At 45.3% G+C, this 24,406-nt stretch overlaps 2 protein-coding genes across 2 annotated transcripts in view; one reads left to right on the top strand and one right to left on the bottom strand.

Annotated features, from left to right (window-relative positions):
- Positions 1 to 524: 524 nt before the first annotated feature.
- NDUFB4 (NADH:ubiquinone oxidoreductase subunit B4) lies at positions 525 to 6,417 on the top strand. Its single transcript, XM_062208684.1, has 3 exons — positions 525 to 743; positions 5,079 to 5,225; positions 6,293 to 6,417. The coding sequence occupies exons 1-3, from the start codon at positions 564 to 566 to the stop codon at positions 6,353 to 6,355; spliced, it is 390 nt and encodes a 129-aa protein (XP_062064668.1). The 5' UTR covers positions 525 to 563; the 3' UTR covers positions 6,356 to 6,417.
- A 15,824-nt stretch (positions 6,418 to 22,241) lies between these two features.
- HGD (homogentisate 1,2-dioxygenase) overlaps positions 22,242 to 24,406 on the bottom strand; it is a 52,380-nt gene continuing 50,215 nt past the window's right edge. Inside the window, exon 14 of the mRNA XM_062208694.1 lies at positions 22,242 to 22,605. Coding sequence (XP_062064678.1) covers positions 22,456 to 22,605 — 150 coding nt within the window. The 3' untranslated portion in view covers positions 22,242 to 22,455. The remainder of the gene's footprint in view (positions 22,606 to 24,406) is intronic.

The raw sequence follows: 24,406 nt of genomic DNA on the forward strand, positions 1-24,406 counted from the left end.
ATTAAACATTTCACGCCTATGAAAAATGTTTATTGTTGACTTAGGTTGTACGGACCTAATATGGTAACATAAGGAAAAGCAAATTCTCTTTTCCTTGGATAGAGAATTACGCTTTGCACAGCATTTCGGCGCCTATTCATCAGCTTCTTTGAGCCTCACAACAAATTTGCTAGCCTTACAGAATGATGTTGAGTGACTTGCCCAAGGTCACATAGCTTGGATGAACCCACCCCGGAAAGCAGGACTTCTGACTCCAACACCAGTCCCACACAGCTCAGCTTCCCCTAGGCAGCACTGGTTCCATCGGCAGCGCTAAGGCTGCTAGGAAGCAGCAGCAGTGGCAGTTCAGAGGGTGGGTGGAGGCGAGGAAGGCCGACTGCGCACGCGCAAATCAGGTGTCGCGAACTGAAGTGTCCAGGAAGGTTGGGGAAAGAAACCCAGCCAGATTAAATGCCATTCTCGACCGCCCGCTAACGCGCAGGCGCACTTCCTGCGGCTGAAGGTCAAAGTGAAGGGGGCGGGGCCCAGAGCTGCGCAGGCGCAGTTGTGCTCCGGTCGCCAAGATGTCGTTCCCAAAGTATAAGCCGTCGCGCCTGGCCACTCTTCCCAGTACTCTCGATCCAGCCGAATACGACATTTCTCCGGAAACCCGGCAGGCGCAAGCCGAGCGGTTGGCTATAAGATCCCGGCTTAAACGGGAGTACCTGCTTCAGTACAACGACCCCAGCCGCCGAGGGCTCATTGTGAGTGGGGGGCCTGCCGGGCGGGAATCGCGGGGGCCCGGATCCCAAACTGGCTGGGGGGCACCGGCCCGGGGGCGGCCACCGTCCCCCAGCAACATCCCAGACGCCGGCCCACTTCCTGGCCCCGGCGGCGGCCAGCGCGCTAACCATTTGACCTTGGCTACCGTGCAAATGGGGCAGGTTTGATTCCTGGCTTGATCCCTTCATTCCCCTGGGTGACCTTGAAAAAGTTATTCAGCCCTACTAAGTCCGGACAACGAGCGTTGTATAGGACTTCCTAAGGCTGCAGAAATAAGGCACGCGATTGGCCCAGCACAGGGCCTGGCTCTACACGTGTTCACTCAGTGCTTCTGTCTGTTTAGCGTTGAAAAAGCCTCTTTCAGTTCAGAGTTGGGAGGACTCCTGCTCTCTCCTGGTGGTGATACAGGGATGCTTCAGCCCGTGTCTTTTAATGAGCCTGCAGTTTTTTGAAGCTTTAGGCTTTGGAGTGAGACCCCAAGGCACCACATTTTGGCAGACTGTACAGCTTTGGGCACTTTACCTGACCCCTGTAAATCGTAGTGTGCTGATACCAGCGTGGAAGTGATGTGCATTCTTCGTGGAATTGTGGGGTTAAATGAGATAATGTTACATTCAAAGCCCCAGACATAGACCCTGGAAACTGGTAGCTTGTATCCTTTAACAAATGTCCTTTTAGGTAGTTTTCTGAACAGAGCTAAATACGCCATATATGTTTTCTAAAAAAGACTTCCCAACACTTGCATTGGGATTCTCTAGGAATTGTTGGAAGTGTGAGGATTGAAGGAAAGTTACAGTGTTCCAGGAACAATGCTGCACCATTTCTGAGCATTATTTTCTCCAAATATCACCACTCTCCAGAGAATTTAGCTGCGTTATCATCCCAGTCTTACAGACAAGAAGCCGGCATAGGAAGGGGACTCACAGCTATCCACTTAGCGAGTGAGAGAGCAGAATTTGAGCTCCTCTCGGTGGAACCTACAGCATCTGCTTTTCACTGGTTGGCTGTACTTCTCCAGCCAGAACCTGTTTACTTGGGAAGATACAGACACATTTATAATATATATGTGCCCACATTGTTGGGGTTGATGTGCTCGATGGTATAATCTAGAAAATAAGAAAAGAGTAAAAAAGTAGAGTAAGGCCCTGATCGGATGGACCTGAGATTTAAACCCCAGATGTATTTTCTGGTACCGTGACCCAGGGCAGTTTCAGTTGTTCTAATATATAGAAAATAGGAGTAATAATACTCGCCTCTTTGGTGGCTCTGTTAATTAAATGAATGCATGATGTAACCAGTTATTAATTGATATGTGCTTCATTGATTAGTTAGTGAAATCATTGCTGAGGATCTGTTTTGGGCCTGATTGAGATGCTGAGGTCACGATGGAGAACAAGTTCCCTGTCCTCATGGGGCTTCCTTTCCAGCTGAGGAGACAAGTGATAACAGTCTGTCATTTAACACGTAAGTGATAAGTGAGATGAAAAAATAAGAGGGGAAAACATCCGGCAGGTGACTAGAGATCTGTGTGTGTGTGTGTGTGTGTGTAGCAGGGAGGGTGAGTGGATGTGACTGTAGATAGGCCCAGGGGAGGTGACACCTGACTAAGGATCTGGAAGGAGAAAGGTGAGGGAGCTAGCCACTTACCTCTAGGAAAGTAGAATTCTAGTCAGAAGCAACAGCACGTGCAAAGGCCCTTTGGGCAGGAGTGTGCCTGGGTAATTAAAAAACATACTGAAGCTAACTAATATGGAGAAGGTGTGGGCAGAGATGAAGTCATAGAGTCGCCTGAGACTAGATCACGGCAGGCCTTCTGGGTCATGGTTAGGACTTTCACGAAGTAGGGACTCACATAATCTGCACTTGGACTTCAATAGTCTCTCCTGCTGCTTAGTTGGGAATGGCTATGGGGAAGCAAAGACAGGGGTGGGGAGACCCACTAGGAGGCAATAATTTCTAATTTGATGGTGGCTACCAGGTGGTGGCACTGGAGGTGGTGAGACGTGGTCAATTTTGAGTGTGCACTGAAGTAGAGCCAACCAGGTTTGCTGGCAGATGAGATGTGGTTTGTGAGAGAAAGAGGGGTTCTGGGTGACTTCGAGGTTTTTGACCTGAGCAGTTGGAAGAATGAAGTCGCCTTTCACCAAAGTGCAGAAGAATGTGAGTAGGGCAGGTATGGAGGTGGAGTGGGGTACTGGGAAATCAGTTTGGGATTTGTGACATTTGAGGTAACCATTAGACGGTACGTCAGGTGGCTGGATGTTAGATCTGGAGTTCAGGAAGAGGTTGAGGACGAGGAGTATAATTTTGGAGTTGTGAGCTGTAGGTAGATAGTTGAAGTCATATGACCTGACAGCACTGTCTAGGAACTGAATGTAGATAGGAAAGGTGAGCAAGACCTACAGTTCACTGTTGTAGAGAAAAGGAGAAACCAAGAGTGAATGGCCAGAGAGTTAGGAGGGAAGCCAAGTCAGGTGAAGAAATGTCAAGGAAAGTCCATCATGTCCAGTTCTGCCAGCCACTGGCTGTGGTGGTGTCGTGCGGGTCTTCTGCAGCCTCTCTCTCAATTAGAGTGCTGGGCTCGATGAACCTTGGTCATGGGCCTCTTGGTAATTTGCAGAATGAAATGTCTGGTTTTTGAAAAACAGATCTGGCAGGTGACGGGCAGACTGAGAAGTCTGCCATTGGACAGTCATTGAAATATATCCTAGCAGAAGGGACAGATAAAAGAATAAATGTAGCTAAGCTTCCAGATACGGAACTCGGGCATCCCCTTGAACCTGCCTCTTGTGTCTTTACCCTCTTTCCTGTTCTGTCTGCAGTACAGGCATAATAAAAACAGGGCTGCAAAACACTGTGGTGCTTGCTTTCATTTTATTGTGCTAGGATAACGTTAGTAGTCTTTTAAAGCAGCGGTATCCGCACTGGTGTCCAGTGGTGAAGGCCCACACGCTTTCATCTGACTGAACGGAAGGGGAGCATTTCCACTATAAAAGGTGTCTTTACCTCTGGGCTCCAGCTGATGGTCAAGGGCGAATTGCTATACTTCAGTTTGGCTTGAAATGTGACTATCGTAGACCCAGTTAAATTATTTTCATCTTACCAAGAGTGACTGACTTATTGGTGTCTGTTAGCACCTTGACTGTTCATGTCATTTATTAAAGTCTTAACACTGATTTTGCTTTCATATTTTTATCTCTCAGTTAATTGGAGAGAATAATTTTGTAAAACCATTTGAGGATTTAGCTAATTAACTTTAATTATGTGTTTGGGGGTAGATTTGCTATTCTTAGGTAGTTATTCTAGTATAAATATATTAAAATATACAATTGCGTTTTCTTAACCAAGATCTGATTTTCTTTAACAACAACTTTGACCTTTCCAAAACAATTTAATGGTGTAAAATGTACCAATTTTTAAAAACATTTAATTGAAGGACAGAGTGATATAGAGGAAGAGACAGAGAAAGAATGATCTTGTATCTGCTGGTTCACTCCTCAAATGGCTACAATGGCCAGAGTAGGATCAGGCTGAAGCCAGGAGCCAGGAACTCCATCCAGGCCTCTCACATGGGTGGCAGGGGCCCAAGGGCTTGGACTGTCTTCTGCTGCTTTCCAGGCTCATTAGCAGGGAGCTGGATCAGAAGCGGAGCAGCTGGGATTCAAACTGGTGCTCCAGATGTTGGAGGCCGGCAATGTAGGCAGTGGTGTAACTCCCTATGCCACAACACTGGCCCCTAAATGTACTGTCTTGCTTAAAAAATATCAGCCAAGTCAGCTTAAAAAACTTTCTTAATGCAGATTTAACCTATGCCTGCTTTTTACCTTCTTACAGCATATTTGTAGCCATTAAAGAGCAGTGTAGGGAGAACGTTAGAAAAAGTCCTGGAAACAGAATACAAAGCTTCCGAGAGCATAGGAGATCTGCTTGTCTTCACCAGGAGTTCTGAGTGGATCTGATGGACAGGCTTATCAAAAGTCAGTGAAGCAAAAAGCAGTCCTGAGAACGGATGACAACGATAAAGGAGGAGAAGTAGCTTCTCTGATAGTTGAAAAAGATTAAGATTCTTAAATAAGTAGAAAGCTGAAGGGTGACATAAGGGTCTTGAACTCTGGGTAGGATTTGAACAGAAACAGCAGTTATTCAGAAAATACTAGAAATGATAGAACTTCTCTGAGGCTGCTGGTGAATATTTAGGGTTTACCCTTAACTGTGGAGAGAACAAAGGGCACTTCCGGCGTTCCTTTCCAAAATTCCTGATGAATTTGTTTCTTGACACAGCCCTCAAGTTCTGTAACTTTCTATTATAATTTCAGGAAGATCCTGCCTTAATTCGTTGGACATACGCAAGATCAGCAAATATCTATCCCAATTTCAGACCCACTCCCAAGAACTCACTCTTAGGAGCTCTGCTTGGAATCGGGCCCCTGTTTTTCTGGTACTATGTTTTCAAAACGGACAGGGTAAGTGTTGGGACGAATGCTTCCCATTTGTGTGACAGGCTCCCTGGCAAGGTGCTGGCTGCAGCACTTTCCCTTGGCGACTGCCTGCAGTGCCCCTCCCGCCCCTCCTTTTTATTCCTTTCCAGCCAGAGTTAAAATAGACAGTTCCCATTTTAAGCTTGATCTGACTGCTTTATGGTTTCAGCTGGTACAGAAATGTACTTTCGAAAAATCATGGTAGCCTCTGGTCCTGCCAGTTTAATGACTGCTGTAGAGTATAAAGTAATTAAATGGTCAGTTTAAATGTTTAAGACTTGAACATAGCTCATAAGTTTTCCTGGTGTGTTTTAAATGGCATAAGGACATTATTAAGGACATTATAAGGACATTATTAAGCAAAGCAATTCCAAAGTAACTTTAACAAGCTATTTTTTCTCATTAAATGTGCAGAAACTAAGCTTTTTCTTTTCTCATTCTTTGTAAACTTTTAATTTAGTTTTCTAAGTTCATTTGTTTTAAAAAGATGATACTGGGTTTAATGGCTCATATATTAACGGAATACATAAATGTTCCTTATGTGCACAAATTCTAGTTAAGCTGATCACATTTTGTAAATTAAATGTTAAAACACAGTCTAACGAAGAGAAGCAAAGGTGGCCTGAGCTGGGATCACTGCTGTCAGAGGTCTGGATGTTTGGTTATAAAAAGCCAAGCTTGTCTTCTGCATCAGATCACTTCTGGTCTAGACCCCCTGGCTGGAGCCCCCGGGCCACATTCTAGACTGGAGATCCCCCTTTACCTGTCTCCTATCCACTCTTGTTATAGCTCACATATTTTGATTACCTGATAAATTAACTACCTATCAGATAAAGTTACAACAATGTGGGTAAGATTGTTTTGAATAGGAGCATTTTCTTATTGTCTCTTTTGCTTTTCCTATTACTACTTTCTCATATTTCTGAGTGTAAGGCTACAATTAAACTTGGAGTGGTTTATTCTGTTTTTAGAATTGTACTATGGGTTGTGCCTGAATGCATTGTTTTTAATGTCTTTTTTGTTTTGTTTATTTTGTTCAATGTCTTATACAGGATAAGAAAGGAAAACTTATCCGGGAAGGAAAATTGGATCGGACATTTAACATCTCATATTAAAGTCTGGCAATGACCACTATAAATATTCTTGCTGAAATAAATCTTATATTAATCATGAAATAGTTTGTCAGTTTCAGAGTATTTATTGCACAAAAGGAATTGGAAGATAATTATAGTTTTCTCTTACTCAGTTTTGAAAATCTAAAGTGCTTGCAAATTCTTAAGAATACCTGTACCACCAGATTAGACAGTAAGCATAGTAACCAATTTCTTGAGTAATGTCTTATAAATGAAAACATACTAAAAATAGCTTTAAATGACTTCTTCACAAATAATTCAGCATATATTTTCATATAATCTTCATTTGTATTTAGAATTAAAGCAGGGGCCAGTGCTGTGGCATAGCAGGTAAAGCTGCTGCCTGCATTGCCGGCATCCCCTAAGGGCACCAGTTTGAGTCCTGGCTGCTCCACTTCTGATCCAGCTCTTTGGAAAGCCTGGGGAAACAGTAGAAGATGGCCCAAGTCCTTGGGCCCCTACACCATCATAGGAGATCTGGAAGAAGCTCGAGGTTCCTGACTTCGGATCGGCCCAGCTCCTGCTGTTGCGGCCATTTGGGGAGGGAACCAGCAGATAGAAGACCTCATTCTCTGTCTCTCTCTGACTCAGCCTCTCAAAATAAATAAATAAATAAATAAATCTTACAAAAAAAAAAAAAGAATTAAAGCAAGATATTAGTCTGATGGAAATGGGAAAATATTTTATTCATGTAATATATGGGATAATATTCAATTTGAAGTGGAAAAATTCCCACATTTCTTTATAAATGTATTCATTTATATGAACACCTATATGATAGATAAGAACCTCATGAAATATTTTATAAGTTGGAAAGATTTTCAGTTCATCAGATGCTGCGTCAATACTGGGTTTCTATTTCCTCATTTATAGCATGGAGACAGTAATGCGCATTGATACATAACGTTCATGAAGGTGAAAACGAAATAACATAATATTAATAAATATAGCTAGCCCATGTTGTGTAGCTCAGTCTTGAAACATTAGGGTGACAGGTGACAGGGCCAGCACGGTGGTGTAGTAGACTGAGCCTCTGCCTGCAGCACCAGCATTCCTTGTGGGCACTGCTTCACATCCTGGCTGCTCCTCTTCTGATCCAGCTCTCTGCTATGGTCTGGGAAAGCAGTGGAAGATGGCCCAAGTTCTTGGGCCCCTGCACCCTGTGAGAGACCTGGAAGAAGCTCCTGGCTCCTGGCTTCGGATCAGCCTAGTTCTGGCGTTTGTGGCCATTTGGGGAATGAACCAGCAGATGGAATACCTCTCTCTGTCCCTCTCTGTAACTCTGCCTCTAAAATAAATAAATCTTTAAAAAAAAAATTAGGGTGGCAATTTCATCCATGAAGGCAGAATAAAATCAAGTGCTGTAGATAAACAGCATTTTCCACAGGGCTTATTTTATGACTGTGTTGATTTTAACTTTCAAAACATTCCATGACAGTTCTGTCATTTGATCCCATTAGCTTGAATGACCCCCAATAGAGCAGAGCCTTAGAGAGGCTTGTAGGCATGTGATTTATGTTAGAATCTGAAAGCACAGGAGAGGGAGACAGGGAGGAGTGAAATACAGAAGAGAAAAAGCCCTTTACGTGTGTGCTATTGACTTGGCTCTGAGAGTAATGGGTTCACACTAAGGACTTCTGAAGAGCCTGTGACATGTACACAGGATTTTCCCGATAACTGGGGAAGAAACATCCTGTTTCCATCATTCAAGAGTTAGCCCATGCATATGTACTTCCAGGTCTAAGCCTGCCTCAGTGTCTGGCTTCTTCACCATGGAAGAGGAGGGAAGCTTAGGAGAGAAAGCAAGTGATAGGCTATGCAGCAGAGGGGAAATATTGTCAGGTCATTCTTGCAGGCCACGGACAGTGGCAGAGATAATTAAAGTATAAAGGAGGACCAAAAGGTGGTGAGGCAGGCACAAGGGATGTATGATTTCTACACCCACTTCGTGTGCTGCTTGGATCTGTTGTTGCACATATTAAGGTCAACCTTCAGCATGTCCTGCTATGTAAAATCTACAGAACACTCAGTACAGGATGGTTAGTGGGACAAGCTACAGTCCTAAGGAGGCTCTAACACATCCATCATCTCCCTCCACCATACTTTCCAGATTTCTTGGAGACCTGGCTGTCACTTGAGCAGATCCATATTGCTTGCCTAGTAGTTACCAAGACCTTCATTTCCAAAGACCAAAGCCTTAGTTATTCTAACATCATCAGGCATTTGTGGTGGCAGTTGTACAGTGGACGTGGAAGCACTGAGATGTTCCAGTGAATGCACTGGGTTCCAGAAACAGCTTCCTGCCCTCCTTATATAGCAGCACCCTTAGATCCCTATAATCACGGTTACTACCACTGCCAATAAGGAAACTAGTGGGTGGTGTAACTTACTGTTTCGCAGGTACAAGAATCCCCCATGACCAGGAGATAATCGTATTTTCAAGTTACTGGACTTTCCTGGTGAAAGTGAGTTCCTCAGGCCCCACTGAGGGAGTCAGGGATTCTTACACAGAAGAACCTGACTTTGTAGGAGGGGGAGGCACAAGTAGCACAAGGGAGTCGCTGGGATGGTGAAAGGCCAATCCTACTTCCTCCTCTTGGTTCTCACTCTCATGAACTCTGGCTTCTGGGTCACTGTATCTGTGACTTTTGGTTCATTGCATACACTGCACTGTCAACCCTGTGCCTACACCCTGCTGAACGTCCCCATGCTGGTGTCCTGGCTCAGCCCTTAATAGGCTTAACTGCTTTCACTTGTGCCCTAGAGCATGTGGCTCAGTGTTTCTGACATTATGCAGATAGTGATGGGCAGCTTTGATAGAATGGACCTTGATCTCACAGTGGATGCCTGGCTCCTTTTGAGATGGTTAATTGTTGGGACTGACATTATGGTGCAGCAGGTTAAGCCACTACCTGCAATGCTGGCATGCCATATGAGTGCCAGCTCGAGTTCTAATTGCTCTGCTTCCAGTTCAACTCCCTGAATGTGCCTGGGAAAGGAGATGAAGGTGGCCCAAGCACTTGGACCCCTGCAACCCACAAGGGAGACCTGGAAGGAGTTCCAGGCTCTTGGCTTCAGCCTGGCCCAGCCTTGGCTATTGGGGCCATCTGGGGAGTGAACCAGTGGATGGAAAATCTCCCTTTCTTGCTAGCTCTCCGCCTCTCTCTGTAACTTTGCCTTTCTAATAAATAAGTAAAAAATTTTTTTTTTTTTAGAGATGAATTACTCTGTGTAGCAGAAGGCAGGCATAGGCCTTGATTTTGCACCTTAGGAGGCTATGCTGCAACTGTCTCATTGCCAGGGTCCTGCAAGAGGTTCCAAACAGCAGCCTTGTCTATCAAGGGCACCCAGAGCCTTGGCTTTGTTGTGTTATGTGACCCAAGAATCTGCTGCTGAGCCCTCTCTTGTCTTCATTCAAAATTGGTAGCTTTACAAATCACCCTTCTAAGTGGGTCAGAGTGGCGCTCCCAAATAGGGAACAGAGTGCTGTGCCTCTTTTCTTAATAGCAGAGGGTGTAAAGCAGAACAGTTTGCCCTTGACTTTGGAGGAGCTGGCTGGCATGCTGAAGACCACTGGATGCTACAGACATCACTGGTATGGCAGGCTCCCAAGCCTTTGTGGAGATAATCTCCCAATTTTTCGAATATCATATTAGGGGAATAAAGTAACGAGGAGCCTAACCTATGAATGCAGAGAAGCTTGGATACAGAACTACTAGAAACTGAGAGAGCAATGCAAAGGGCGTGGGGTAGTAGACACAGGGAACAGCTGTGTGTAAGGGCAGGATACTAAAGATCCATGACTTTCTGCATAAGGTACTTCCTGGCTTTGTGAACCTACAGCTACCATCCTGCGCCAGGGAGCCTTGGGCAAATTGTGTTCCCCATTTCTGATCGCCAGATAATACCTGCTTTCAAACTGTTCTCCAGATCTCAAAGAATTGCATCATTTTATTTGAATTTTACTAGAGGGAAAAAATGGAAGGTGTCCTACTCTGACTTCTGTCTTCCATTTTAGATAACTTTAGTGTATTTTTTTCTTTTCTGATGAGTTGAGTATACAAATCTGTTACAAGAAAAGTAGAACTTAGCTAAGTAAAAGAACCAAATATAAGTCACTCCCAATACCATCACAGAGGGATGATATTTTGGTGTCTATCTTTTTAAAGTTGTTTTTCTCTTTGTACTTAGAAATCTCTTTTTTTTTTTCCAGCAAAAATGAGATCCACTATGCATAACGATTTGCACATTTTTGGCCCAGTGATTTATCATGAACATTTTCCCATGTGATGAATTTTCTGCAACATTTTTAATGGTGCTAGTACTCTGTTATGTGTACCTACCATAGTTTAATCAATTTCAAAGTTATGATCAATGGGATGGTCACCTTTGTAGGTGAAATTTTGTGTGTATCCCTAAAGTTTCTCATTGGATAAATTTCTGAGAATGAAGTTTTATAGGTCAATAAGTATGCCAATGTTTTCTGTTTGGTGTAAATATAAGAGGTTTCAGATTACCAGGCAGTGAATGAGGTACTGGGTCCCAGTACCTTCTCTCACTTTCATTGATATTGTGAGCTTTGTGGTTAAGAGCACAGTTTCATAAGCCCAATTCCTTGCCTTTGTCTGCCACTTACTGGTGAAATGACCTGGACAGTATTTAAATTCTCTGTGCTGGGGTAGCTTTGTGGCATAGTGGTTGAAGTTGCTTCCTGTCACGCTGACATCCTATATGGGCACCAGTTGGAGTCCCGGTTGCTCCACTTCTGATCCAGTTCCCTGCTAATGTGCCGGGGAAAACCACAGAAGATGGCCCAAATACTTGGGCCCCTGCCACCCATGTGGGAGACTCAGATGAAACTCCTGGCTCCTGGTTTCTGGCTTTGGCCTAGCCCAGCCCTGGCCACTGCAGCCATTTGGGGAGTGAACCTGTGGATGGAAGGTCTCTCTCTCTCTCTCTCTCCTCTCTCTGTGTCTCTTCCTCTCTCTCTTTAATTCTGCCTCTCCAATAACTAAAATAAATCTTTAAAAGAATAAACTCTTTGTGCCTGAGTTTCCTTGCCTATATATTAGGTATACTAGTAACACTTCTAGTATTGTATAATGAGTTATTACATATAAAGTATTTAAATAGTGACATATCATCTCAGTGAGTATTTGCTATTATTTTTAAAATTTTATAAATGAAAACAATTTTTACAATGGATGGATGAAAATTCAAATTAGCATTTTATTGACTATTGAGATTGAATATTTTTGCCTATATTTTTGTTCATGCATATTTATTTTCTTATTTGCTTCTTCAGATCCTCTGCCTATTCAATCTGATAGAACATGTCTATTTTCTGAATGATTTCAGACCTAAACAAGATAAAGATATTAACCCCTAGTCATACAAGTCTTCTTCCATTGAGAGTTATTGTAGTATGGGCTCCTGAGTAAGAAGAAAACTGTGCACAATATTCCCTTGGCACCTAAATGTTCAAAGAAAGCAATATCCAGAGGAAATTTTGCATAGCAGGCAATTTTAAAACTTTTTGAAAATATTTATTTTATTTATTTGCAACGTAAAGTTTCAGATAGAGAGAGGGAGAGATAGAGAGGTAAGGAGAGAGAGAGAGATCTTCCATCTACTGGTTCACTTCTCAAATGACTGGGCCAGGCCAAAGCCAGGAGCTTCATCTGGGTCTCCCATGTGGTGGCAGGGGCCCAAGAATTTGGGCCATCTTCCACTGCTGTCCCAAGCGCAAGTGTTCACACTGGTACTGCTGAGCATTCAAAAAGTGACAAGTGTGTAATGAAGAAGGTAACCAGGAGCCAGAGCACAAGGCCCTTGTCACATAAGGAGATTAGATTTCAGCCTGATGGCTGTGGAGGCTGCTGAAGACATCACACAGGAATCATGTGATCGGATTTGCATCCCTGCAAAATCACTCTGGTTCCTGTGTAGAGGATGATCACAGGGCAAGAGAGGCTACAGGAGGAACAGTACTCAGGCTGTTGATTTTCAGCCAGACATGATTTTTAATTTCGAGACAGCCCTCAATGCAGAACAAAGCAGCCCCTGCCAATCCGAGGATGACTCATCTGGATGTGAACTTGTCGAAAGCTTTGTGAAAGCCTAAATATATTCTCTCTATTAGCTTCCCTCTATTCGCAGGTGAGGAGCCAGTTTTCTCAATAGTTCCTTGTCCTCGTGTGGCATTCCTGCTCCTTCTTTCGAACAATCTTGCTTCCCTCACAGGCTGATTGGTTCACATACCATGTCTTTTCACCCTTTATTATGGGTCCTGCTGAGAGAGATAGATCATATTCATGGTCTGGCTGGAGTCCCATGGTTTATTTTCCTTACTAAGTTCCCTATTCCTGGTAGTGCCTGGTCCGGTCTTCTCTGAGAAGAGACACAGAGGGGAAGACACAGAGCACTTGTTATCTATCTCTACATTCTTTAGGATAATTGATGGCGTGTGTGAACACATTAAAGATCTGTAAAAGAAGCTGTCTCAATCAAATCTGCATGTTTGAAAAATACAGGCAGCACTTAAAACGACTAAAAATATAATCCTATAAATACATTACAAGACGCTGGGTTTTCAAAGCTTCCAGTACCACTTCCTACCTTCGTGTGAACAAAAATAATTTTATCATGTTCTATTTCTCCTTTGGAAGACTCACTTGTACCTATAACTGTGACTCTAATACTTTCAATCATTTCCCCTCTGGCTGCCTTGTTTATGACTACTTTTCTGGCTGAGATAGAGACTTACTCTGTTGACACTCAACTGTGGCCTGGAGAAGTAACTGAACAGCATCATCCACTTGGAGACCCTTAGTTCTGAGTTATCAAGAAACTGCAGTATGCATCGGTCTCCTAGCCAAGCTTCAGGACTCAAAGGAACAAAGGAAGCCCAATATGTGACCTGTGACACCTGACCTCTGAGTTTCCCTGGAGATGGCTGGCTGGTGGATCCTCTGAGATTTTGGAGCAAATCTGGCAATAGAGTTTGAGTTTGTTTTCCCCCTGATTGCAGCGAGTATCACTTCATCAGTTTTGAATCAATTCTTTCCTTCTATCATCAACTGTATCTAAATCATTTGACTCTGCAGAAATCTTGGGTCTGGGCAAAGGAGGAAACTGGCCAAGGCGCCCCAGAACTCAACAGCTGCAGTCTGGTATGGAATTGTTAAGGGAAAGAGAAGGGAGAAGGTGGTAAGGGACTTCTTTTCGAACTCTGAAGCTAAGTACTTTTAGAAATACTTACGTTGGGCCGGTGCCGCGGCTCACTAGGTTAATCCTCCGTCTGCGGTGCCGGCACCCCGGGTTCTAGCCCTGGTCGGGGTGCTGGATTCTGTCCTGGTTGCTCCTCTTCCAGTCCAGCTCTCTGCTGTGGCCCAGGAAGGGAGTGGAGGATGGCCCAAGTGCTTGGGTCCTGCACCCGCATGGGAGGAGACCAGGAGGAAGCACCTGGCTCTTGGCTTCAGATCAGCGCAGCTCGCCGGCTGTAGCGGCCATTTGGAGGGTGAACCAACAGAAGGATAGACCTTTCTCTCTGTCTCTCTCTCATACTAACTCTGCCTGTCAAAAAAAAAAAAAACATTTTATGATTTTATGTGTCACATCCAAACACAGCTTTCTAAAGAGGACTTTATTCATATTTGATATGAGATTGAGAAAGCACTAAAGAGTATCATATTGGGAGGCTTGATTGGAGGGTAGATGAAGATGGGATTGGTCAGTTACCCTGAAGTTATCTTCTACAGGCTGCGAAGGCAGCTTCCCCTCCACATCACGCTCCAGAAGTGACTGGGTCCTTTCAGGGCCTGCGGGAGGCGAGACCAAACAGGTGCAGGAAGACTGAGCTGGTATTGGTCTGATGATTGGGATTAATCGGTTTTCTGGAGGTGCTGGGGCATTGGAGCCTGCGTCCTGTTAGATTCTTGGAGGACATTGGCCTGTAGGCCTCCTTCACATCGATCAGGTGCTTACTGGGACCCTGGAGTTTGCGAATATGAAGAAGACACAGTTCCTTAGAGAAACTCATAATGGAGAACAACAATTACAGCAGCTGATAATTATTAAACTCTGACTTTCAGGCTGTCAATTTAATCAGCGGCTTGACACATCTCCCCAGACAGCACAAAGCAACCCTTTTATGTAGGGTCTAATACCTTCATGATACAGGTGAGATTTAGAGGGGTAAAACATTCACCCGAATTCCAGGAGGTTACAAAAGCTGATGCAGCATCTAGGTCTGGGCAGCCGAACTCGAGAGGGCATTTCCTGAACCATTCCCGGTGGGATCAAACTGATGTGATGAGGAGTTAGGTACTGAGAAAGGACACCTAACCCAGCCCGGGGGGGTTAAGCGATGGCAGCTTAGAGAGCAAGGACTCCCATGAGCACTTGTAGTGTTCCTTGGACATTCACAGACTTAGAGCATGCTAGAGCTGGGAGACTCCATCTTTCAAGATCTGCTGGTTCACAGCCCACTTCTCGACTGGAGAGGTGACTTGTCCAATTCATGGAGAAACCATGCTAATTCAAGGCTTAGGATTCTCCATGCTGGTCATGGACTGCTCTTGTTGACCTCTTCACCTACTTGTGATTAGAAGTGACTCTAATGACTCTAATCACTCTAATCACAGATGACAAAGGTGATGGCCACCATGACTTCTCATTTCTGTACAAGCAGAAGACTTGAAAGGCCATTTTAATAAGGAAATATTTGGGAAGAAATCAGGCATTTGAAGCATTTTGTGTGTAGAGCAAGTACTGGCAGGTTTGTCACTTCTCCGAGGTATTCGACCTCAATGCCTCCTCTGTCATTCTTGCTGAGATGCCACAGCAAGGCATCCCTGGCAGGCACCAGCTATTGCCCACCAATACCTACGTGTCTGTCTTTCTTTCCAATAGAAACCTGGTTTGTTCAGGAGGCTGGTGGAGATCCCCTTATCTCAGGGAGAGGAGGCATGACCCCAGCCAGGGATCAAATCAGGATTAGCAGGGATCATACCCATTTCTGCCCATGGGTCCTAAGGAGACATCTGCAAGGAAAGGCTTCTTCTTTTTCTTTTAAAAGATTTATTTGAAAGGCAGGGTGAGAGAGAGAGCCAGAGAGAGAGAGAGAGAGAGAGAGAATCTTCCATCAAGGTCTCCCACTTGGGTAGCAGGGGCCCAAGCACTTGGGCCATCCTCCAGTGCTTTCCCAGGTGCATTAGCAGGGAGCTGGATCAGAAGTGGGACTTGAACTGGTGCCCATATGGGAAGCTGGCATTGCAAGTGGTGGCTTAACCCCCCGTGCCATGACACTGGACCCAGGCCTTCCTTTCCTGAATTAAAAGGACAACCTTTCCCAGGAGAAAGCCTTCTGTCCCTTCACTCTTGTTTCTTGCCTGTGCTTTGACCTGGAACATTAGAAATAAAGATAAGATAATACGCCAAGAACAGGGGTAGCAGAAAATCAGAAAGAACCCGATCCAGGATCCAGGACAACTTCATGTTCCCATTTTTGCCATCCTGAACTGCCAATCGCAGACTTCTTTTATGAGCTAAAAGCCCTAGTTTTAAGCTCATACTAGATTTTCAGAGACTTAGAGATAAATATACTTTTTTTAAAAAAAATATTTATTTATTTATTTATTTGAAAGGCAGAGACACAGAGAGGCAGAGGAAGAAGCAGAGAAAGACAGAGAGGTCTTCCATTCCCTGGTCCATTCCCCAAATGGCTACAACTGCTGGAGCTGGGTCGATCCGAAGCCGGGAGCCAGGAGCCTCTTCTGGGTCTCCCATGCCGGTGCAGGGGCCCAAGGACTTGGGCCATCTCCGCTGCTTTCCCAGGCCATAGCACTGAGCTGGATCAGATGAAGAGCAGCCTGGACTGGAACCGATGCCCATATGGGATGCCAGCACTGAAGGTGGCATCTTTACCTGCTACGTCACAGCGCTGGCCCATGAATATACTGTTAATTGACACCCATCCTTTTATTAAGAAAAGTGATAACATAAAATCTATTTGTCCTTCAGATTTTAATATTGTTCATACAATTCAAAATAAACTTTTGCTCTCATTCATGAACAAAACTATCCCATTATTTCTTGGGCAGGGATTGTATAGAATGGCATACACTTGATTTTTGCAAGGTGTCCCTGTTAATAGCACTGGAGTGGGTTGTGGTGAGGCTTCTGATATAATTTTAGATTTTAAAAGCCTAGATTAGGCTAATTAGAGTCTTCAGGGCCCCTGTGATTAGGCAAGATTCCTTCAGGAAAGCTCTGTGGATGGTTGCATGGAAACAGCTTTTATCAAAGGCACTTTGGAGTCTGTGTTAACTTTTACTTAATTAATGTGGTAATATACATTGTTGAGATTTCAAATGAAACTTCAATATGGTATTCTTGCTCTCAGACCTAACAACAATAAAAAAGAGGAAACACCTCTACGTTTTCCACGCTCCAGACACCTGTTGTTTATTGCATTAGGAGAGCACACACCTTCCTCTTCAGCTAGACGCTAATTTATTTAGGGACGAAGACCTCATCATACTCATCCTGGTAACTCCCACAGGACGTGGCATAGTAACTTTCCTGAGGCAGGAATCAAGAAGTGTTCACTGGGTAACCAAAAATAAGAATGACAATAGCTAATGTCTGCTTCTGCTCACTGGGTGCTGAAAGCCACGTGGGTACCTTCGACGGCATCACATCCTTCTTTCAGAAGAAGAAAGAAAGCTTAAGACTCTTCCATAAGCTTATTCATCTATGAAAGTACAGTTGGGAATCCACAGCCTGTATTCCTAATTACTAGTCATTCCAAAATCTGAAATTCCTGTATAATGTCTGCTATACATTCTAATCATTATAGTAAAAACTAATGTATCGAGATCAAAATACCCCCAAAATCCCACCCTGCATGACAGCTACCAGAATTCCAGTGCCTATAATGTGATAGGTGCCATTTTAAGCAAATAGAATAGGGACTATTCTTACCTACTTTAACTTCCTTAGCACCCTCACTCACACTATGACGTAGGTAATATCATTACCAATTCACAACTAAGGGAGCAGAAGCTCAGAGTCACACAACCAACAAGTCATAGTATTGGATTCGAACCCTGGATTTGAACCCAGGCGGTATGGCTCTAGCATCTGTGCTCGTAACTATGCACTCATCAGGGCCTCTGAAAGGTGTAGAGAGAAAGAGTTAGAGCTGGAAAGAGAGAGATCTTCCATGTTCTGGTTCTCTCCTCAGATGCCCATAACAGCTGAGACTTTGGCCAGGCTGAAGCCAGGTACACGGAACTCAATCCAGATCTCCCACGTGGGTGTCAGGGACCCAACTATTTGAGCCATCACCTGCTGATTCCCAAGGTGCACATTTGCAAGAAGTACAGCTGGAGCCTGAACACCATCACTTCAGCGTAGGACGCAGGTGTCCCCAGTGCTTGCTCTCTCTCTCTCTCTCTTTTTAAAGATTTATTTATTTATTTATTTGAAATGCAGAGCAACGGAGAGGCAGAGAGAGTTTTCCATTCGCTGGCCAACTCCCCAGATGGCAGCAACAGCAGGAACTGTGCAGACCCGAAGCCAGGAGCCAGGAGCTTCCTCTGAGTCTCCCACATGGGTGCAGGGGCCCAATCACTTGAGCCATCCGCTACTGTATCCCCAGGCCATAGCAGAGAGCTGCATCGGAAGTGGAGCCGCCTGAACCCAAACCCGCACCACAACATGGGATGCCGCACCGCAGGCAGCTGCCCCCCACCCACGCCACAGCGCCGTGCCACCCCCCCGCCCCCAACCAACTGTGCCAAACACCCGCCTGACCTGTGCTCCACCACTGCTCTGTAGCTTGATTCTCCCCTGGGTAATCCTTCTCTCTTCACCCCAATCCATCCCATCACATGTTTTCTGGACAGTTGGGAGCTACAGGGATTTTTTTAAAGCCTTTTCTGAAGACCTTAGGAAAACTCTCATTTAGAGTAGGATCTGATATTGGAAACTCAGGCTATTTCTGCCACTGGTTTTAAATTTCCAAGACAGTGGTCCTCAGCCTTACCTGTGTATTGGAATCCCCTGAGGAGTTTCAAAACAAAATTCTCAAGCCTGAGTTCACCCCCAGGTGCTTCTAACTTAGTTGCTGGGCGGCAGGCCCTGGGCAGCAGGCGTTGGGGAGCAGTCAGGAGACTGGATGGGCAGCTGGCACTGGGAAGCGCTGTGGGTTTCTGAAGCAGTGGTTCTCACGTGGGTACAGCCTGCTAGTGCTTGGCTGGGGTGGGTGGGTGGGGAAGGGACTGGGAGACTGTCCCATGCACTGTGGAATGTTTATCAGTTTCCTGAGCCCTTCAGACTGGATGCCAGTAGTACCTGTTCCAGCTGTGACTTTGCGGGATGTCTTAGGGGGAGGAGGCACACACACCCCTGATGAGAACCATTGGCCCAGAGCCATTGCTAGTAGCCTGGGCCATGAGCGCAATCTCCTGGAAAGAAAGAGCAAGCAGAGCGGCTGCTGTTGCACCTTTCTGTAACCGCAAAGTAAGCCAAGATGCCAAGGGGCTGGCACTGCGGTGTAGTGGGTAAACCTGCCGCCTGGGGCACCAGCATCCCATGTGAACTCAGTTGCTCCACTTCTGATCCAGCTCCCTGCTAATGGGCCCTGGAAAGCAGTGGAAGATGGCCCAAGTGCTTGGGCCCCTGCACTCACATGGGAGACCGGGAAGAAGCACCTGGCTCCCGGCTTCTGACTGACAGCTGTGGCCATTATAGTCATTTGGAGAGTGAACAGGTGGATGGATCTCTGTCTCCCTCTGTCATTCTGCCTTTTGAATAAGTAAATTCTAAAAAAAAGAAAGATGCCAGGGGACTCTCCTGTCCTTGGAGGGGTCCCCTAACCGGGGTGCTGTTTGTTCTTTAAGGTTTTCCGTTTGGAAGCAGAGAGATTGTATGATGATGGGGGAGTGTGGCAGAAGGCAGCATCTTAGCAGGGAAGGAAGGAAATGATACAAATCTTTCTAGCTGATCTGAGGCACAACAGAAGGAAACTAAATCTTTTTTTAATTAGCATGAACAGCATGGCCTGAGTGAAATATTGTCGCTAGCTCGCTCGCTCACTTAGGACTTGCTGCCAAGAGTGGGAGATAAAGTACAAAGGCTTGGGTGCTCAGTGGATGGGAACCCAGAATGTTGCATCAGCCCTAGGAAGGCTTTGCCACCCAACTGATGATAGAGAGAGCCCAAAGGGTGAGTGTTCAGTGCTAAGTGCATAAGAGTAAGGTTAGAATTAGCTCAGAAAGGAAAGCTTGGGGTTGTGAATAAAATAATGTAGTGGTTGTCTTGGTTTGGGGTTGAGGGAGGAGTGCAGTAAGCAGCAGAGGCGAGTGGGAATTGAGGAAGGAGGAAAAGAACGAAATAACAGGGTTGTACGTGTGTGTGTGCACGCATGCATGTGTGTGTTATAAAGACATTGCCATCATGGACACTGGTGCATAATCCCTCTGGGAGCTGCAGGGAGACACAGCAGAACATAAGCCTCAGACGAGGGGGTGAGACAGCTTTTTTTTCTCTTAAGATTTATATTTTATTTACTTGAAAGGCAGAGTGACAAAGAGAAGGGGTGGGGGGAGAGATAGAGAAAGAGATCTTCTATCCGCTGATTCACTCCCAAAATGGCCACAATGGCCAGGGCTGGGCCAGGCTGAAGCCCAGGAGCACGGAGCTCCATCTGGGCGGCAAGGGCCCAAGCACTGGGGTCCTCTTCCAGTGCTTTCCAGGCACATCAGCAGGGAGTTGGATCAGAAGTGGAGCAGCTGGATCTCTAACCGTTGCCCACATGGGATGCTGGCATTCCGGGTGGCAGCTCAGCCTGCTATGCCACAACACTGGCTCTGTGAGCTGCTGTTTTTGTACATTAATTCTCATGTGTCATTGGTTGAGGGCTATGTCCAGGGCCATTTGTTCCTCTGCATTTTTGCTGAGTTCTGATTTAGGCCTTAGGCAAAGAGAGGGAGAGACAGAGAGAGAACTTCCCTTTGTTGGTTCACTCCCCAAATGGCTGCAATGGCCAAAGCTGGTTTGATCCAAAGCCAGAAGCCAGGAGCTTCTTCTGGGTCTCCTATGTGGGTGCAGGGGCCCAAACACTGGGGCCATCTTCTATTGCTTTCCCAGGCTATAAGCAGGGAGCTGGATCAGAAATGGAGAATCCGGGACTTGAATCAGCACCCATATGGGATGCAGGCGCTGTGGGTGGAGGCTTAACCTACTATGCCACAGTGCTGGCCCCTCAGAGCTGGCAGTGGAAAGCAGTTGAACCTGGATGGTGATGGCTGATGGGGTACAAGTAGACTGCTGGCAGCTTCTGCTACTGTGGTCAGTTTTAAAGCTCATTTAAAGATATTTACTGCTTTGCTATTTAACAATGTTTAATGTTTAGTAGACCTTTAAAAAGTTCATCTATCCTAGAAACAGTGGGGAGGCACGCCAACCTCTGTCACCTGCAAAGATACCCTCACCTTATTTTTTGAGAACATGAAATACCGTTGCCAGAAACCCAGCAGCCACCCCAGGCCTGTTCGCCATTCCTCGTTCTCTCGTCCCTTACATCCAGTGCATCAACAAGTCCTTTCATTTCTACACCCAAACACCTTGGAAGTTAGATTCTTCTGTCTCTGCTGCTACCTTGTTAATTCAGGACAAGGCCCTTTTTGGCTTGGACTATTACCGTAGCTTCCTGGAACACGCCTCCTTCTCATTCAACCGTGTCCCAGCCTCACTCTTCCAACCAAGAGCCCCTTCTTAACCTTTAGGTCTGTTTAAATGTCACAGCTTCATTGAAGACCTTCCTCTCTAAACAAAGATCTCCCCCAACCCATCCACCTGTCACTTCATCTCACTCCCTGTTTACTTCTCAGCGTGTCCCACAGTTTGTAATGCTTTTGTTATGCTGTCAGTCTCCCTCTATAGTACATGGGGCAACCTCTGTAGAGACAAGGAACATGTCTAAATCCTTGACCACTCTGTCCCTAGGATGGTTGCCAGATTTCACAGATAGAAACACAGAATGCCCAGTCAGATTCAATGGGGCTTCTTGCAGCTTAACTGGCAGCCTTAGTCCTGGGCCCTGACACATAGCTGGCTCTCACTTACCTATTACTGAGTGAGAACCTGGTAGCATCATATCAGAATTACCCCTGTGGCAACAAAGTGGAGAAAACTTACAGAACTGAAGCAATGATAAACATCACTTTTTATCATATTTCTGTTTTGATTTGCATGTCTTCTCACACCAGGGGAGTCTAAGTAATTCACACCCACAGCCTTGGGAGGCCCTGTAACTCTTTCAAATAAATAAATCTTAAAAAAAAAACCAAGTGAATAGTACAGTGATTAACTGCCCTAATTTGACCAGGACTGAAAGGTTTTCTGGGATGTGGGGCTTTCAGTGCAATGATCAGGGTAGTCTTGGGCCAGCTGGGACAGCTGAGCATCCTAAGTGACTGAATGATCCTCACTACTTGGTAGCTTTGGTCCTTGTCCAATGTCATCATTGGTTGCTATGACTACCAAGATTAGAGAAACTGTTGGCCTATCTGACAGCGGGATGTTTGGAGCTCTGTTGAGCCCCTGAATTTCCCGTGCTTGGACTGACTCCTAGGAGTTTGGCTGTGGCTTCAGCCTCAGCTCATGACCGGAATGCTCTGCCTAGCCTTCCTTGTAGCTTGGTCTTAGGGTCTCTGCTAGATGTCTGGACTTTGCTCCTAGAATGAAGGCCCTTAGAACAAACACGTGGTAAGGGACCTTGGCCTTGGCCCAATCTCAAGGGCTTACCTGGCCTGCCAGGCCGCCTGTCTCGTCAAGACTTCATTTTGATCAATTGCCATTTCCACAGAACACCAGGATGTATTTATTCAGTAATTAAGCTAACGACCCGTAGAACTTTCCAAATACCTTTCCACAAATGTTCTGAGTTACTTGACCATGAAAAGTGAGTTCTCATTTTAACCAACTCCCTCCCCTAAAAACTGCCAGAGGGCATGAGATTCTCAAGGAAACTGCACAAATCCACTCCCAATTATGGTAGCAACACTCCAGTCTCAACTCAGTCCTGCCGGGTTCCTGGCATTTGGAGTAAAGTGGCTCTTGAGAGGCTCCCAGCACTTGTAGTAGTTCTCGTCCAAACAGTTGGAGGCCTTGAGTCCCCACTTGGTGACAGCCAGACTCAGAGAAGACTCGAACATAAATGCCTGCAGGAAATGAGGATGGGGATGAGAAAATAAAGGTGAAGTTGGTTTTAAAAAGCACATTTGATTAGATGGCAAGAGAAGATACAGGTTGGCAAAATCTTTGAAGAATGAATTGTGTGCTAGCATGGTGAAGAGAGCAGGCTCAAGCCCTAGGTTCTGGCTCCGGTCCTGCCACTTACATGCTGGTGAGATGTTGTGTAAGACTCTTAACCTCCCAGGGCCTCACGTTTCATTCTGGGCAATGAAGTTGGGCACGGAAGCCTCAAGTCGTCCTTGTAGCGTTATGGAGCTGACTTTGCTAGATGCCAGGGCAGACGTGAGGGAACCCTGGGAATTATTCCTCTTCTCAGGAGCCATCCTTTACTGTGGCCATGTCCTTGTGAGGGAAGGCATACTGCCCACTTTGCAAATGAAGAACTAAGGCTCAGAGCTGGCAAATGACTTGTCTAAGGCGCGATTTGAGCCAGCTTTTCAGATTCTGACCAAGAGATGGACAGTGAAAAGGAAAAGGAGGAACAGGGGGAGTGGGAAGGAAATGGTAGGAACAGCTGCAGCACTTTAAAAAGCTGTGTCCCAGAAAGGTCTGAATGGTGCATGTTGCATTGGGTTCAGGAGGTTTTAGTTTGTGACAGATGAATACTCAGATATTCCAAGGATCTTAGATATTACAGCTCTACCAGGTGCTGAGTTTTCTACCTACTGTGGCTTTCAAAGAAACAAAGCCAAAGCAAAAACCAATATGCTACAATGCTTATATGCTCACATTTGGAATTTTTAAAATATAGACAGGTGAAAAAGAAATCAGGAAATTCTATTGTGCTACAACTCAGAACACTCTCATGAGTGTTTGGGAGGTCTAACAAATATTAATTCATTTTTGTCTGAAACAATGAAGGTGAGCATCCCTGCCTGACTTCCTAAGACTGGAAGAAAGATGTAAAGACAGGGTGGGATTATATAGAAGTGATCATATAGATCATAGAAATGCTGTATATGTTATAAATCACTGTTAAAATATAAAGGCCGTTATTATGATTGTCTCCTGGCTGATTGCTACTTAGGGAACCTCACTATCTAGCTGCAATACCAAAAGCCCCTTCTTAGCTGAGCTGTGATTTGTATCAAGTTAATCATTCCAAACTAGAATAAGGATAAGGCAGATAGATGGACCCGGGTATGAATTACATAAGACCCAAAGTTAGATCTAGGGAAAGTGTTGGAACCTCCCTCACCAGATATTCTGGGCTTCCAGATACCCAGGGTGTCCCATTCTCCTAATCTCTCTGCAGAGGGAAGTCCCTTCTCGCTAGCTCTTCAGGCCCTAGACGTTACCCAAAGTCTTGCTCCTCATCAAACAGTGCTGTTCTGTGCCTCCATGTTGTAGATCACTATTCTCTGGGTCTCCAATTTGAGTCACCAAAGGTTATTGAGTGGCAACTCTAGGGTAGCCTATGCTCCTCTGGGAGTCTTTGGAGGCAACGCCTTAACTGATCTTGTTAAACCTCACCTCGTAAAGATGCAAGAGTTCTATGGAAAGTCTGCAGAAGTCCTTGCAAAGGGGACTAGAGCTGATGTTGAGCAGATGGAAAGGATTCTGTGCCCCCCTCTCATTCAGAGCAGCTTCACCAGTTCTGAACCCAAGCTGGGGCTAAAAGCAACTGTATTGGACAGATGGACAAATAATGCTCGCTGCTTAGGTATTTTACAAGTTGGGCATGGAGTCACACAGGTCCGTTCTAAAGATTTTAAACCAGATAGCTGGGAAGCATTTGTTTAAAAATGTAAACCAAATTTGCATATG

Source organism: Lepus europaeus, chromosome 2, assembly GCF_033115175.1.
Source record: "Lepus europaeus isolate LE1 chromosome 2, mLepTim1.pri, whole genome shotgun sequence".
Classification (NCBI taxonomy): domain Eukaryota; kingdom Metazoa; phylum Chordata; class Mammalia; order Lagomorpha; family Leporidae; genus Lepus; species Lepus europaeus.

Bases quoted from the DNA above. Each gene is read 5' to 3' on its own strand.
- NDUFB4 (XM_062208684.1), top strand. From the start codon at position 564: ATGTCGTTCCCAAAGTATAAGCCGTCGCGCCTGGCCACTCTTCCCAGT. The intron at 744-5,078 runs GTGAGTGGGGGG...TTATAATTTCAG, and splicing joins CCAGCCGCCGAGGGCTCATT to GAAGATCCTGCCTTAATTCG. The intron at 5,226-6,292 runs GTAAGTGTTGGG...TGTCTTATACAG, and splicing joins ATGTTTTCAAAACGGACAGG to GATAAGAAAGGAAAACTTAT.